This window comes from Numida meleagris, chromosome 5 (genome assembly GCF_002078875.1).
Source record: "Numida meleagris isolate 19003 breed g44 Domestic line chromosome 5, NumMel1.0, whole genome shotgun sequence".
Taxonomy (NCBI): domain Eukaryota; kingdom Metazoa; phylum Chordata; class Aves; order Galliformes; family Numididae; genus Numida; species Numida meleagris.
The window spans coordinates 46,030,334-46,046,677 of NC_034413.1; the positions used below are offsets into that span (position 1 = coordinate 46,030,334).

At 40.1% G+C, this 16,344-nt stretch overlaps 1 protein-coding gene across 4 annotated transcripts in view; it reads right to left on the reverse strand.

Annotated features, from left to right (window-relative positions):
- The window catches only part of CREB1 (cAMP responsive element binding protein 1), a 40,781-nt gene continuing 24,781 nt past the window's right edge, over window positions 345-16,344 (reverse strand). For 3 of the 4 annotated variants that reach the window (XM_021399705.1, XM_021399704.1, XM_021399703.1), the window contains 4 exons: window positions 12,917-13,059; window positions 11,302-11,484; window positions 9,788-9,938; window positions 345-6,881 (listed from right to left, as the gene is read on the reverse strand). In XM_021399705.1, the coding sequence (XP_021255380.1) occupies window positions 6,737-6,881; window positions 9,788-9,938; window positions 11,302-11,484; window positions 12,917-13,059 (622 nt within the window). In that variant the 3' untranslated portion in view covers window positions 345-6,736. Of the gene's footprint in view, window positions 6,882-9,787; window positions 9,939-11,301; window positions 11,485-11,830; window positions 12,890-12,916; window positions 13,060-16,344 lie in introns of those variants that run through there. The other variant, XM_021399706.1, reaches the window with a different exon arrangement.

Sequence of the window (16,344 nt, forward strand, 5' to 3'; positions counted from 1 at the left end):
AGTGGGAAAGATAGCATATTTAAACTGTGAAAGGAGAAAAATCTTTCACACATTATTAAACAACAGAACTAAGTACCACCAGAACAGATACAAGAAAGGAAGTTTAAAAATCAGCATCAGACGTGGAAGATAAACTTTGTTTTCAGGATTTACCCTCTAATTAATTCCAATTAATTAAGATTTTAAAAGCATTCTATTTGGGAAAATACTTATGAATACTTACAGCACGCCACAGGTCATGAGGATACCATCGTCTGCTTAAAACGTGCCCTTTCCTGTATTCCTATCTAGCTCTGCCTCTCAATTAGTGTAAAGGGAACATCCTGCTCAAAAAAGAGACTAAGTTTTAGAGGTTTTTAAAGCATGTTTATGTGACTGCACATAAATGTTTGTGTAAAAAGGGAGTTATGACAGTTTATACCACAAAGGTTACAGTAAGAAAAAGCACGTCTTTATGACAATAATTCACAAATTCACAAGAATCACTTTAATATACAAAGCAATTACTACCATTCTGAAACACAAAGCAGCTAATATGTACATAGTGTTAATAAAATGCATTATAACCCAGTACAGCCTTTTTTTTTTTAAACACAGATAAAGCACAAAAAAATAAGTAAAAAAAATAAAGACAACAGGGATGTTTATAGATCTTTGGGGAAAGGTAAATAAGGATTTATTTTCCCCCAACAATGGATTTTCTTTCAGTCTTTTAACTTCCACAGGTACGTGGGAGTTGAGCTCACATACCCTGTTCTGTGCTGACAAGGTTTGGGTAAAGAACCAGAAATGCAGATGAGGTGAACTTGCTCTTTCCAGCATACATTACAAAGGGAGAACAATAACCCTTGCTCTGGAAGGTTCGCTGAAAAACACTGCTCCAAAACAATTTTAAATTATAAATCCAGACAACCAGTAACTCATTTTTGAAGCGAACGACCGATTGGTGGACAAGTCTGTGGAGGGGTTGGCTGCCAACTAGCACCTCTGTTTGCCCTGTTCCCCATCTCATCCATAGAAGTCCATATCAGCAGCACAGCGTCAAATCTCATACAAACTCGCAGTTCAGAATTTTTAAACTTTATGTTTTAATATAAATAAATGTTATTACGCACACACACAAAAAATGGAGTGGCACCTGGATAAAACACAACTTGTGGAGAGCATCCATTTACCCTCAGTTCTTAACGGTGGCCATTTCCAGACAGCTGACCAGCTCAAGGCCTACCTTCCCCTTGCTGTCACTCAGCTATTCCCTAATTTTGAGAAATAGATAGCTGAAGCTGGGACTCAGTGAACTGACTGCTCCCAAGCAATGAGTACAGCAAGGGGTCAGCTTACAGACGAGTGCTAACTGTGGATCACTACGGCTGCTCCCTGGCCCTTTCCCCGTCAGCACACAGCTCCCAAGGACAGCTGGCTTTTCCTCCTCCTTGCTGGTGAAAGTGAGACCTAGACTCACCATTGTTAACCACAAGCCAAGAACTGCACTTGTAGAACCAGAACAGGTCAGTGTCTTCAACCTGTGCTACACAAAATAGCCCGAGCAAGTCTCCTTGCAGGACAGAGCTTAAGTATATGTAAAAAGTACATTCCAAGACAGAACACTTAAAATGCAACCCCCCTTTACCACCCGGATCTGGTCCCCTTCCCTAAAAGATGCACAGATTTAAGCCATGTCCATCCACAAACCCGAACCTGCCACCAGCACGCAGCAGACAGGATTTCAGCATCCTATTTCTCTTTATCAGTGCAGCTCCTCCCAGACTGAGCTTCACGATACATTCAGGTTTCTGCAAAATCAGTCTTTTTACAGCTAGCAAATACAAAAGCTCAGGGAAATGAGTTCCCAGGCACAGTACATGAGAACCATGAAAGTACTGTACGCTTTTAAAACATGCTTACTGTGACAGATTTCAGGATTATAGCTAAACAATCATTCTTTCTGCAAAAATAAGTTAGTTGTGCTTTTTTTCTTTTAAAGCAGGGTGACACACTGTCAGCATCCCTTTAATTCCTGGTGTCAAAGAATTAAAAGCGTTTTGATTTATTTTCTTGGAATGCAGCTTTTAAAATGTGCAGCTAAATCTCAAATTAAGAAAAGGTGAATAAAGTGGCTGAGAAAGAGCTGGGCTTTCTTTCTGAGTTACTCTCCCTTTCTCACCTGGGATCGCTGAACCAGTTCTATTCTGTCTAAAAATAACGTCACATCCATCCTGTACCTACTGCTCTGAGACACCACACACTTCTTTCCCATCTTCTGTACCGCCCGCGCACATCTCCTGCCAGTCTGAAGCAGTGCCTGCTGGAAGCCAGGTGCTGATCAGCAAGTTACACTGGTGAAAGAGTCAACTGCTGTGGGGAGAGGAGTGAATTGTGTGCAGGCAGCAGGATTGCAGCAATTGTGCCCGAGAGCTTCTTAAGCAAACCCAATTTTTCTTATTTTTTTCTATGTTTTTTTTTATTATTATTATTTTTATTTAAAAAGTGCACATTTTAATTAAACATTTACAAAGGATATTGTGTAACAAAAATAAATACATGACCTTTTGGTTAGATCATTGGCAAATGTGACATCACTAACCACCTTCACGGTAAAAAATGACAATAAAAACAGGGTCTTAGAAAACGAGTGACATCCCCTATGAATTGTCATGCATTTGCAACCACTGATAATGAACTTGCTGTGATGCAGGGACCAGACTTTAGCCCACAGAAAGCACTGGCTCTCTGTCTAAAATAATAACAATAAAAAGGTAGAGGCCAGTTTTTGCTCACAGATGACTACTTTCAGCTGCTGCCTACTGGAAGCCCAGATTTAAAAAACAAAACAAGACTGTAGTACAAATTTAGATCAGAAACTATCGGGGCTGGTTTTCCTTATTAAATCTTTTTTTTTTTTTCCTGAGCCTCTTAATGATTCCAAATGCCCCACCAATTTTCTGATCAATGTAAAGTACCAGAGAAGATAGTGGTCTGTGACACAAACATGACTGACAGAAGACCCAGAACCCACAGGAGTCTGTACAGTGAGACTGGCTACAACTGTGCTCTCAGATACAAGCAATGGTGCCAGCAACTACCTGCTTCTGGTGAAATCACTGCTCAAATACAAATGCATTGCCACTACCCTAGGAGGAAAACAGAAGTCATACCAGTGGTTCCTTTAAAAAGCAACACCTTAACAAGCATTCCAATTGTTTTGCCTTTGATATATAGCTGCCAAAGAGAAAAAGCACAAAAGTGAGTTATTCTGGGGGGTGGTGGCTGTTGTAAAATAACTGTTTACATCATTTCAAAAATCTCCATCAAAAAAAAGAAAATAAAAACAAACAAACTCACAAAAGCCATGAAAAATGAAATAAAATTCTCAAAAATGGATAACTGAGAAACAGCACAAAACACATCAGTAATAAGCGCTAGAATAATGCAGCCCAGCAGTACTGGGGCAGGGGGAGGCTTTCACAGGCGCGCACACATCCACACACACACTCAGACACACACAGAAGTAAAAATTTTTTCTGACCTCCATATACTATAATACTCAGCATTCCTGACTTAAAAGCTCTCAGAGCTGTAGATTATATACTGTGTGTATATATATATATGTACATGTATTATACATATGTATTTTCCAAGAATATCTAAATTAAAAGAGCACCTCTGACAATATCTTAACTGCCTGATTGGTGCTGTAGTTTTGCAAAATAATGACGTTACAAAAATTATATTTCAAATCAATTCTCGTTTATTATGAACATAATGGATCTAGCCCTTTCTAACCCTCTCCTCAGGTAAAACAGGCTATCGGTTCAAGAAAACTCACGACCGTGAGATATAAAAACTAACCTTCCCCCCCCTGCCAGCACAACTGCTGTCCTGTTTCCAAATGGCCTTAGTTTATAGAAGCTGATTACCCCAACCTCACTACTTGGTAAGTAACACATTAGCGAATGCCTGAATTGTATTCTTTCCCCTTTTGGGTCACTATGAATAATTAAGCATGTATGGGTAACCCTAGCCAAACCTGTACTTGGCCCAATACATTTTTTATTATCGTAATTAAAAATTTCTGCTTAAGAAATTCAAGTCCTTAAATCCTCAGTGCAGCATAAATAAAAATAAAGATTCTTGGAGATGCCTATGTACTTTAAAATAACATTCTTTTTCTCAGTGAAATGTTCATTGCCACTGCAGTCTACAGTAATAACACGATAGATTACTCACAAACCACACACAGACAGACGGGTAATGCAGTTCTCCTCTCACTGCCACACAGATTTGCTTCAGCCACATAACAGAAGAAGCAGGTCCAGGTCCAGCTGTAGGATCCTGGTCCATGCAGCTGCCAGGCTCCGTGCTGGCACACCCCACAAGCGCCCACGGCCATGGCTAGGAGCAGCTCCCAGCTCCCAGCTAGCCTCACAGAGGTTCAGTACAGAACCCTGAGCTTTTGCAGGCAGGTGGTTCTGCAAAACAAACAGCCTTAACGCAGGCACTCATGGCTTCTTACACAATTCTCAAAGTGGGAGGAACCATTTCGTGTAACTCTGTAAACTAAGCCATCATAAGCTTACATATTTGACGAGAATTCCTGCATTATCAACATTTCTAGTGTTAGTTCTGAAGAACTGGAAACCATCAAAAACACAGGTGTTTTCTGTCTTTAAGAATCAGACAATTTTTACATAAGTGAGGCTGAGAATTTAGGGTCTTCTTTAAATTTGCATTGCTAAACTAATAAATTCATCTTCCGTTAAATAAAAACATGAAAATCAGTTTTCTATGGCAGATAAAAATAGACCATTTATAAACCCCTTCAAAACTTAATTTGAAAATGAACTCTTTCATAATTCTGATACTTATGCTCTCTTATTTGAAATACAAACAATCTGAAATTATTGATAACTCTAGATTTAACAATAATGCTACAAGTTTGACCCTGCTCCTCTAAAAGTCTCTTGGAAACTGAATGCCCTCTCAAATGAGAAAACTACAACTTTTAATACTGCTTAGTTGTTTGAGACTCAACTGCCAAGAGTCTTGGAAATGCTCTTCCCGCAACGTCACACTGATGATATAACCTTTTAGAAATTCGTGTTTGAAATTTATCTTAAAAACAGATAGAGTGAATGGGAAAAAAAATCAGCTAACACTTTGCTAGGCAAGGCATTAGTACGGACTGGAGACTTATTCATACATCTCTATACACACAAGTTGGACCAGAGGCCCAAAGTAAACTTACTCCATCAAATGACTCAAATTAATATGTGAAGAGCCTGGCTCCAGGGGACCAGGAAACAAACAGCGTAATTCTTTTTCACACACAGTGGAAGTCCTAATGCTGATTACGGTATTATTTTTAAGGTGATCTACTATTTTAACAATGTAAATCCAGAAAAGATCATGTTTCCTCAGTACACACAAAAAGTTTGATCTTGCAAAAGTCTGAGGCAGGTAAGTAGTTCTACTTACATGAACAAAAAACTTGATAAATCTGACCCTCTGCATGAAAAAATCCTCTGAATAAATTAAGAATCAATTTAGCCCGGGTGAGTTCAAATAATTAATATTGTCCCTTGAGAAGCAGAAGCCAGTTGGAATATTTGTGTTTGAAGTCCTTTTCAATATTTGAGGTTGTCCTGGCAGTTACCATAATGCAATTTAATTTATGCATGGAAAGAATCTAGTAAACCAGGACAATGTTTCTATCAAGTTCAATAATTTCCATTACATAAGATAGTGGTAGGGAAATAGAAATACCTGATTGCTTAAGAGGACACGAGACAAACTATACTGTCATCAGGGAGTATGTACGTGGAGTTGGCCATGCTTCAACTGCTTAGTTGTTCTGCATATAAATAGGCAGTGCTTTCATGTGCTAGCTGTATTACGTGACTGTTTTCTAAACATCACCGTTGTACCTTTTTTATTCTGATTCCTTTCCCATTCAAATATTGTTTGCCAACCAGTAACATATGAAGACAGTGTTTTCTTTTTGTGCATTCAGAATGCTGAACACATTTGCACACAGACGCTTCAAGAAGCAACAACTGAACAGCGAAGCTTATTTCAATCCATTTCTGTCTAAGGCATGGAGTTTTCACTAGTTCAGGAGGGACTAGTAATGCAGATTACTTATTAGAACCCCTCCTGGGCTAGTTTAAAAAATGTATTTTAGCTCCACACCCAGAATGTGACTGTGAAGTGCCTTTCATTTGGCATGCCACCTAGGCATGTATTTTTGTAGCTTAAAGTAAGTATGAGAAACCACTTTGGCAACCACTGCTTCTTCATTGCACCATGTGTGCTTCACGTATGCGGCCCACAGCTCCCTGGGCCAAGAGGCTGGGGTAGGTCTGTCTCTAAGGCAATGGAAAGAGCTCAGCACAAATTCTTGAAATCGTTACAAAAGGACCCTCCCCCACAGTAACTTCCCAAGTGACCATTGTAACTCCTTGAAGAGGATGGGAGATGAGAAAGAAGCCTGTTCTTCTTCACGCTGAGATTATTTGATGATGAAAATAATCTTGTAGGGGGAGAAGTGGAGGCAAGTATTTGAACATTCACAGTTTGATGCAAAGCACAGACGAAGTATATTCTGTAGTTGCTTCAGGCAGTTTTGCGCATAGAAAAAAAGAAATGTTTAGAAAATAAAAAGTTTACTTTGTCTTTCTGGGTATAGCCAGAACCAGTCTCTTATCCCACCTGCACAAGTGAAAATGGAAATCCAAAATTAATCTGATTTGTGGCAGTAAAGGTCTTTAAGTGCTTTCAACTCCTCAATCAGTGTCTTGTTCTGGTTTTCAAGCACAGCCACTCGATTTTCTAGACATTTCACATACTCCTTTTTCTTCCTGCGACATTCACGCGCTGCCTCTCTGCAAAGCAAAAAAAGGACATTCAAATCCAGAACAATTACTTGCAGACTCTGGCTACTTAATTGTTCGCGTCAAACCCTTATGTGGTACTGTCACTTTTAGAATATGCTGGTACTCTAAGAAACATTCGCAGGTTAGGAAAAAAGACTGAGTTCATAACAATTTCTCAAGATCTAAGGTTCACTTAGATATCCAGATCCCAATATGACAGCACCAATAAAAATCTGCTGCTGTGAGAAAAGGATCCTACTCAAATTTCTGCTGGCAGGATTTAACTTGGAGCCTTTAGACTGAGCGGAATGCTAGTGTAACGATTAAATTGCTTTTATTATAATAAATTGATGAATAATAAAAACATGGATAAAAGCACTGTTCATCTACTAATCTCGTTATAGTCTCAACTCTACCTTTTACTGCAGTCCAACCACATAATAATAGTCAGGAAGTTCAAGCAGTGCAAAAAATGCTGCACTTAGAGCATTCATGTATTTGCCCTTGAGCAATACTTTCACTTTCTTAATAATCTCTGCATCATTGTAATGATAATATATACTACTCATATAAGAAAAAATGACAGAGTCACTAGCAACAGTACTCATTCTTTAGCCTTCATCTGCCGTGCAGAGAACATGGCACTGTAAACGTGCTGAAGCAGGTCTTGGGACAATCAAACTCTCCTGTAAAGATTGAGCTGCCTGCAAGTAACTCGGATGGTAATATACTAAGGATATCACTGAAAAATATCTCAAAGGTGCTAATGTGCAGCTGAGCATCCTGAAGGCAGCCACACCAAGGCAGAAGGTACCCTGCAGAGCAACAGTAATGGTACTGACTTGCAAAGTAAGCACAACACTAGATGCTGCAGGTGGACATGCTTGCAGAAGGTTCTCCTGCAATGTGGCTTGTCAATGCAGTACGCTGCAGAAACATGTAACATACATGCCTGTTTGACCTGAACTGCTAAGTGCAATGCAGAACAGCTTCTAAGGGTTAGAGAGTGTCCTTTCATTGCAAATACTGCATAAATTGGTGATAATGCTAGTGTTTTGGGAAATGAGAAGATAAATTTGAAGCCAGCTCTTCCTCTGACTATGTAAGTTATAACTATAGTACAAGGTAAAAAAGAGCATCTGTTCCAGGATCTACCAGGTAAATCAACACGAAAAGCAACTGTTGATATTCTGCTTTGTAAATGAGACAGAAAGAAGAAAATCTAATTTGTAAGCCCTGAACGGATTCAGGTATCCGTTGCTCACTCCTACAAGTACAGATTTATATGCATGTAGCACTCCAGTGGGCCATATGCAACATGTGGAATTTTACGTCATTTGGGGCTGCCACTTGTGTCACCAAAAGATTAAGTACTACTGGATTAGGGAAGAGTTGTGCTTCTCAGAGGAGAGCTACTAAGGTGCCTCCTTGGGTGATAACTTCTTTCTGTGATTTTGGGCCAGCTTGGGCTGTGTGTTAAGCCACCCAGTAGTCTGTGTGTATTAGTTATTCATTATGAACAGTTAGAGTTATACTTATTTACAAGACAGCTTTTAAAATGTAGAACTAGTACACAAACTATGCACAATAATATCTATGAATATTTATGCGATAATCCTTCAATAACTACCATCTTTCCATCTGCTTTCTCTACATCCTTTTCCCCTGTTTCTCTGTGGGGCCTAGATGTGCAAACACCTATTAAGCAGGCAGGCTTAAAGCACCACATGCAACATATTACTGTTGCAAAACCTGTCCATTTAACTCAAGTGGTGGTAATTTCCCTTTTCTTCTCCTGGCTTTTCCAAACAGCAAAGGTTTCTTTTGCTGGAGTAAGATTTCTGACTAACTGAGGGGATTCAGAATGTTAATTAATTTTTTCTCAAATGTAGAGCTTGAACAAGTGAACAATGACATCTACTATTTACTGATATCAGAAAGATAAAAATAAAGGGGAGATGGGTGAGATTCTGTGCAAAGAAAAAGAACTTAAAAAAAAAGTGAACTCTGTTCTTCAACTTTATTTAATTCTTCACTTAAATTTCTCAAACAAGCGCTGGGTCCATTCAGGCTTTCTGTTGTGTCCACAGCCTAAAAATCTACAAGAAATAAATGGAGCTGTATAATAGAATGACTGACCAAGTCAACAGCGCTTCCCTCTGTAGAGGGAAGCAAAGCACTGCTGTTTTCCCAGTGCCATGGTGTGATGCACAGGCTCAAATCTGTGGTCTGTGGAGGAAGCTCAAGCCTCATGTGATGGATCAGCTCAGGTCCACCATTTCCCTCTCCCACAGCAGCAGGCTTACTGAGCATCATGCCCAACCTCCCGCTCCTGGTTCCCTTCTTTTGCAGGCTCTATGAAGTCCCACCACAGCAGGCTTCTTTGCTCCTCCTCAAACACTTAACTCCTATGGATCAAGCCTCCTCTCTCTCTCAGCCCCTGTGCTGCTAACACTGACTTCACAAGCCATAAGGAGGTGTAGCTGCTCATTCAGCCCTCCCTTGAGTCTTTCCGCCTTCAGAGAATAAAACCCAAAGAGCAAGTAGAGATAAGAAAGAAAGCACTCACAAAGATTGTGAGTTGGACAGTAGCAAGGAGAATGCACGCAGAAGGCTAAGCTAAAGATTCTGTGAAAGAAAATCAACTCACCTCAGTGTTCCTAACAACACATCTGCAGTCAAACAAGTCTCTCACCACTGACTTTTCTCCTTAAGGCAATAAAGGGAAGGGGTAATCTACACACTTCACAGAATGACACTGTTACTTAAGGTTTCATAGTCAATAAATGGCATTAGCAGGTGTGTTTCTTTGCTTTGCACCTTTAATGTCTAAGAAAGATCAAGATCCTTAGCATTTAACACTCTATTTCTATGCAGAGCTGATCAGAAAAATAAAGGGATCTAAATGTACGTGCCTGTTCTTCATTAGACGCACTTCTCTCTTCCGTGCAGCCTCTTCTGCTGGCTGAGTGGGAAGTGCTGGAGATGATGCCATGACTACTCCAGGTGCAATGGTGCTGGTAGGGGCGGTGCGAATCTGGTAGGTCTGCACATCTCCTGAGGCAGCTGCAAGATGAAAAATGGAGGGGCCATAAATGTCAGTTTGGTGAAAGCGCTGTTAAATGTGATCTGTCATCTATCTAACCGCGCATTCTGAGTTACCATCTGGGATGGATGACCATCATCTGCATCACTATTGCCATTACTGTCTTAGCTTATTAACATATGCAAAGTTTTAGGCATTTCTCCTGAAGAAGTCTTCACCTGTGCGTGATGTCTGCCATATTGCTGTACTTCTTTTTCTCCTGGTACACTTCCTTTTATTTCTCTGGGTTTTGGACAGTCTAAGCAGTTGTAAGAAAATGAAAGACAGCAAACAGTATTTCTAGCTGTGCTCCAAATTTCTATCTGCAAAAGGAGAAACTACATACCCAAGTATCTGAGACAGAAAAAAGGGTGTAGAAACATAGCATTCATTCCAACAATTGTGTGCAAATTAGGCACACAACTTTAATACTTCTCTTGAATAGAGAGGGGGGTCTTTGGTTTCCATTATTTGTTTTAATCCATGAGTGTGTTATACTTGCCTGAGATCATAAAAACATATGATATCACTTAAAGAGATTGCACGTGGTTAAGAATACAAAATTCAGAAAATTAATGCAACAATAGTATTTTTTGCAGCTATGTATTTTAACTGGTGCTTAGAGACCTCTCCACTGGATAACTTTAAATTATCTGCCTTAGAATCACAAAAGCAGGGGTACAATTTTCTGCTATTTTAATAAATATTTTTAATACTCTCCCCCTAATTTTCAATTAACCAAACCGAGAATTTTAATAAAATAAAAAAATAACTTGGTCTAAGTCTGAAGTAGCCCTGCTCTAAGTGCAGGTCTTGATCAATTGACATCTTAAGGCATTATCCTTAAGTAGTCTATGATTCTAAGACTCCACGACTAAATATCTGGTGACTAGTTACAAACACACAAAAGAAAGGAATTATGACTTCTAATTGAAAAGGGAGGGAACTTACTAATAAATAAAAGTGTCCTTGTGGAAAGAACGTATTAAACAACCTTCTTTCCTAACTTTAATGTTTTGCTTTAAATTTACAGTTGTTGCAGATGACTATCTGGCAGGATCCTGAAGTGGAGTGTAGCATCAGTTTTTGTAGAACGTGTAACAAAAATCCTGTTAAAACAATTAATACTGTTTTAAGTAGTAAAGCCAACATATCTATGAATGTATTGAACTGAAGAGAAAGGCTCCAAGAAAATGTGACAGCTTTGTCCAGAATTATTCCGGAGACTGATCTGTGTCAAAGCTGTTAATTCTGTCTCCTGACACATCTGAAGACTTTAGGTTGGCAAGTTGGATATATATGGAGAAAATGTTATACAGAATGACTGGCTGTAAAGCACCTCACCTTGTACAACAACTTGGTTGCTGGGTACAAGTATCTGTTGTCCATCCGTGGTCTGTGCATACTGTAAAATGGTAGTGCCAGGTTGTGTTGCAGCTGCATTGGTCATAGTCAACGTCTGGAGACCTTGTACTCCATCTGTGCCATTGTTAGACAACTGAATTGCTCCTCCTTGCGTAATAGCAACTGCAGACAAAGAAAAGGGATATAGTATTTAAGACATCAATTTACTCATTAACTTAAAGTAATTAACCTAGACATAGAATACTACCAGTCCAAGTTAAATCCGTTGAACCCTTATAAGCCCTCGAATCAGATATAAGGCTTTAAAGTATTAAAGTAACCATACTTTGACAGGAAGGTTTTAATTTTTCCTGAGACTCATATTTTGGGGACACACAAAACCCACAGCTCAAAATACAGATTAGTTTCTCTGATAAAACAATATCACACAGAGGAGCTACAAGCCTACCCTGGAAAATACTTTCTATTAGTTAGTATTCTTCTTGGTTGGTTTAGATCTTTTCCTTGCCTTTTTCTTCTCATCTGAAATTCCTCGCCTCTTCCATGCTTTACTCCCTTCAGTCTCCTCTGCTGCTACTGCTATCCATCTTGTGTTTCACTTTCTTCTTGCTTTGGTATTTTTTTCTTCTGATTGTATCTCCCATTCTCAACTACTTCCTAGCAGTGTTTTCACTCACAAAGGTCCAGTTTCACACATTTTTCTTTCCTTCATGCAGTCTTTGTTGGTTTTTTTTCCTTTCTCTCCCTCAATCCTGTGTACTGAGGTGTACTGAGACATCACTTCTCATTCCTACTTCCACAGAATTTCACTGTGTTCCTATATATAGGCATATCAAAGTCTGAGGCATCCACGTGACCAGATTATTTTACAGGTATGGTGGGAAAGCAGAATTAACATCATTACAATAGTTAGGTAGGATAATGTCAAAGTGGCTAAGGAGTAAACAGAGAAACAACATTTTAAAGAGATTTTAAGAGAAAGACGTGAACTGAGAGTTCTTTCTTCCTCCTGAACGTTTAATACTGAGTATATTTGTGTGAGGCAGCATATGAATTCTAGCTTTACTGTTGTATCCTCAACCCTTTAAGTCAAAGTACTGTATCTATAAAATCTTATGAATAAAGACATTGAAAACACAGAAACTTTTTTACGATGTGTTTTAAATAAGCTTGCTGAAGTCCTTACATTTTCAGGACTTTCTAAAAAGTGCAATGGCAGACTAACGCTTCTTCTGTTAACTAGGTAAATGATTTAGTGAGCCTGGATTAACAGTCTGCCAGCAAAAATAGAAACTACTGAATTACCTCACCTGGTTCCTGAAGTAAGAAAGTTTATAACAGCATGATGTTTAACTCATATTTTGCCTCTGGAAGCATTAGCTGCTCTAGCTGGCAAGCAATCCCAGAATGTTAATTGAACATTTCAAATATTAACAAAACGAATGAGTTTAAAAGGCATGGTCGTCAAACAGTCATATAAAGTCATCTTATTTTTAGCTCCGGCTTTACCCCAGCCCAAACAGTTATACAAATAATAGTTCTTCATCTTCTCATCCCCACTTACTAGCACCACTGAGAAATTCAGACTACATACTGTACTGCCCACTGCTGGTTTGGTAAATGGGAGTTGGCACCGTAACAGTGGCGATGGCAGGTGCTGCTGTTTCCTCTTCGGACTTTTCCTCTTCGATTCTTGGCACTCCCGGGGCGTCTGAGGACAAGTCATTCAAAATTTTTCTGGCAAAGACAGTGTGTTGTAGAGATTTTAATAAAAAGCGAGAAAATGTCTTTTTGATACATAATTACTGGGAAAACTGGGAAGTGCGGTGAGATAGCACTACAAATATGGGTGCAGAACAAAAAAGCCAGACTACCTTCAAATTCTTATTGGAGAAGATTGTTCAGAGTGCTATGCACAGATGGGTAAGGCAGCCAGCAAAGAGCAGCACAGGTGCCTCTCAATCTGAGACACAACAATTGCAACTTTTCCTTTTTCTTAAAAACATGTTTGTGTCTCACGCATTTTGACTTGTTTCCTGCTTTTGTCCACAAAATATTTGAAGAAAGCAATATATGCAAAACCTATCTCCTCATTCACATCAGAGGAACTGCTCCCTTTCAGAGACCATCAAGTCCTCAGCCAGAGAGACAAGTATAAAGGAAGTTTGCAGAGATGCCTGTACAGAGCAACCAGCTTTTAACTGAACAGCTGCCTGGGTGACAATGCTGAGTGTTTGAGTGGCACAATTATGTTTGCAGGGGAGGTAAAATCTCTGCCTTAGAAAGCTGTGAGATTAGCATGTGTAAAGAAAAAACAGTTAGTTAACTTTTTCCATGAGCTAATTTTCCAAAGCCCAAACGGCTGAAGCATCCCAGCTACAGGCCCTATTGACTATGACTGTAAGGCTGACCATACCAGTTGCTGCAATTTGCAACATTTAGACTAAGGACCGTCCCTCAGAGAGTGAACTGTCAAGCTTTTTTTAATGCTGGCATTGTATTACGTCACTCCAAAATGCTACTTAGGTGTAAAGGAACTTCATTTGTAGTTCTTCTCATTTGTTTTCCTGTGGACTGTCTCTTGAACTCAAAGCGTGATGAAGTAAACATGGTTGTAGATCCTAAGCTCCAACACAACACTCACTGCTTAAATAAGGCTCTTAAGGTTTTGGGAACCAGAACGTCTGTGCGCAGCTATGTGGGGAGTCTAGTCACTGTGCTAAGCAACTTGACAAACAGAGCTTTGCTGTTACTATTTCAGCTCTGCATGTGCACAGGAACCCCAGCATTGCACAAGCACTCCACTGTGCCAAGTACCACTTGAAAAATAACAAATTCCTGTCCAGAGAATTTGCAATCTAGGTGTTAGATCAGAAAAATTAGGGAGCAAAACAGATTAAAAATACAGAGAGAGCAGACAGGATGAGGAAGAACAAAATCCAAGAAGCTCAAAATAGAAAAGAAGAAATTACAGCTCACCACTTTTTAAATTCATCACATACAGTTTGATAGTTAATGCTGATCTTTGTCATCTTTAAATGTAAAACAGAAGGTGGCAACTTTACAAATATAAGAGATACGAACTGATGTGGAGAAGAAATGATGCATACTAGGATCAAAGTGGAGTTTCTAAGGAAGAGATACAGCTCTTCAATTCTGTACCTATCTGCACCAACCGTGTGTCTAGAGCCATTTACAGCAGCTTGGATAAAGCCAGCTGGGAACCCACTAGATACTGCTGTAGTTTGGCTCAACCGGAAAGGTTGATGCCAGAAGCTGAGCTGGGTATAAAAGCTTTGCAATTAGTACATTTTGCAGAGTCACCAGGGTCTGATTTGAGGGACAGAGGAGGCTGTGGCATCAGTGCAGGTAACAGAGTCCATCTGAATGAGAAGTTAGCATGCAGAAGTTCCCTACTCTCTGTTTGGCTGTTTGTTTATTTAGCTCTGTTGTCTCGTGATATTCAGCCATCCTTCCATACACAGTAAAAGTGTTTCACTGCAGAAGCAGACTGCAAGGAAGTCTGCAACAGCCTTAATGTTAGCAACACTGCTCCTCACAAATAAGAATATTTTCCCAGATCTGTTGTGGCTAGCAATCTTCTGCAGTGATTTTAACGATCGTCAGCAGGACAGCCCTGAAGGCTCTTGGAGAATGGAGAAAATAATCTGCAAATTCTAAAAAAAAAAAAAGGGGGGGGGGGGTTTAGATATACTCAGGCTATAGTCTGGTTATATTTCTAAGGCCACGCTCATAATGAAAAAGAAGCAGATGAAGTTTCTGAAGCAGCAGAAAACCACAGGTAATTAAAAACTGCTGAACTCCATAGGTGTTCCTTAAAGCTATTCAGCATGTTTTACAAATGACAAGTCAGATTTAGTACAGCCAGAAGAAGCTGTGAAAGGGCTAATTAACGAAGTAAAATGCACTAGATGTCCACCACTCCATTACACTCACATTCTGAATCCTCAAACTTTCAACAAAACTTTAAACATAACCTTGCACAAATAGAAATTCCCTTTGAGCCATAGAACACCACATGTTCATGTCTCATGGGAGAAAGGAATTAAGTTTGATGGCTACTAGCGTTTCAACAATACTAAAAAACAACAGTTGATTTTATGCAGACTACAGATTATACAGAAACCACTTCCTTGCAATGTTTCAGCGTATTTCATGTGTTAAGAACCATGGAATCACAGAATCACCAAGGTTGGGAAAACACCTACAAGATCATCCAGTCCAACCATCCACCTACCACCAATATAACCCCACTAAACCATATCTCTCAACGCTATATCTAAATGTTTCTTGAACACCTTCAGGGTCGGTGACTCCACCACCTCCCTGGGCAGCCCATTCCAGCACCTGACCACTCTTTCAGAAAAGCAGTATTTCCTAGCGTCCAGCCTGAATCTCCCCTGGCGCAACTTGAGGCCATTCCCCCTCGTCCTATCACTAGTTACAAGAGAGAAGAGGCCAACCCCAGCTCACTACAAGCTCCCTTCAGGTAGTTGCAGAGAGCGATAAGGTCACCTCTGAGCCTCCTCTTCTCCAGACTGAACAATCCCAGCTCCCTCAGCCGCTCCTCATAAGGCCTGTGCTCCAGACCCCTCACCAGCTTCGTCGCCCTCCTCTGAACACGCTCCAGGGCCTCAATGTCTTTCTTGCAGTGAGGGGCCTAAAACTGAACACACTACTCGAGGTGCGGCCTCACCAGTGCTGAGTACAGAGGGACAATTACCTCCCTACTCCTACTGGCAACACTATTTCTGATACAAGCCAGGATGCCATTGGCCTTCTTGGTGACCTGGGCACACTGCTGGCTCATGTTCAGCCAAGGATTGACCAATACCCCCTTGTCCATTTCCTCCACACAGTCTTCCAGCCACTCTGCCTCAAGCCTGTAGCGTTGCCTGGGGTTGTTGTAGGCAAGTGCAGGAACCAGCACTTGGTCTTGTTGAACCTCATCCCGTTGGCTTCAGCCCAGCAATCCAGCCTGTCCAGATCTCTCTGCAGGGT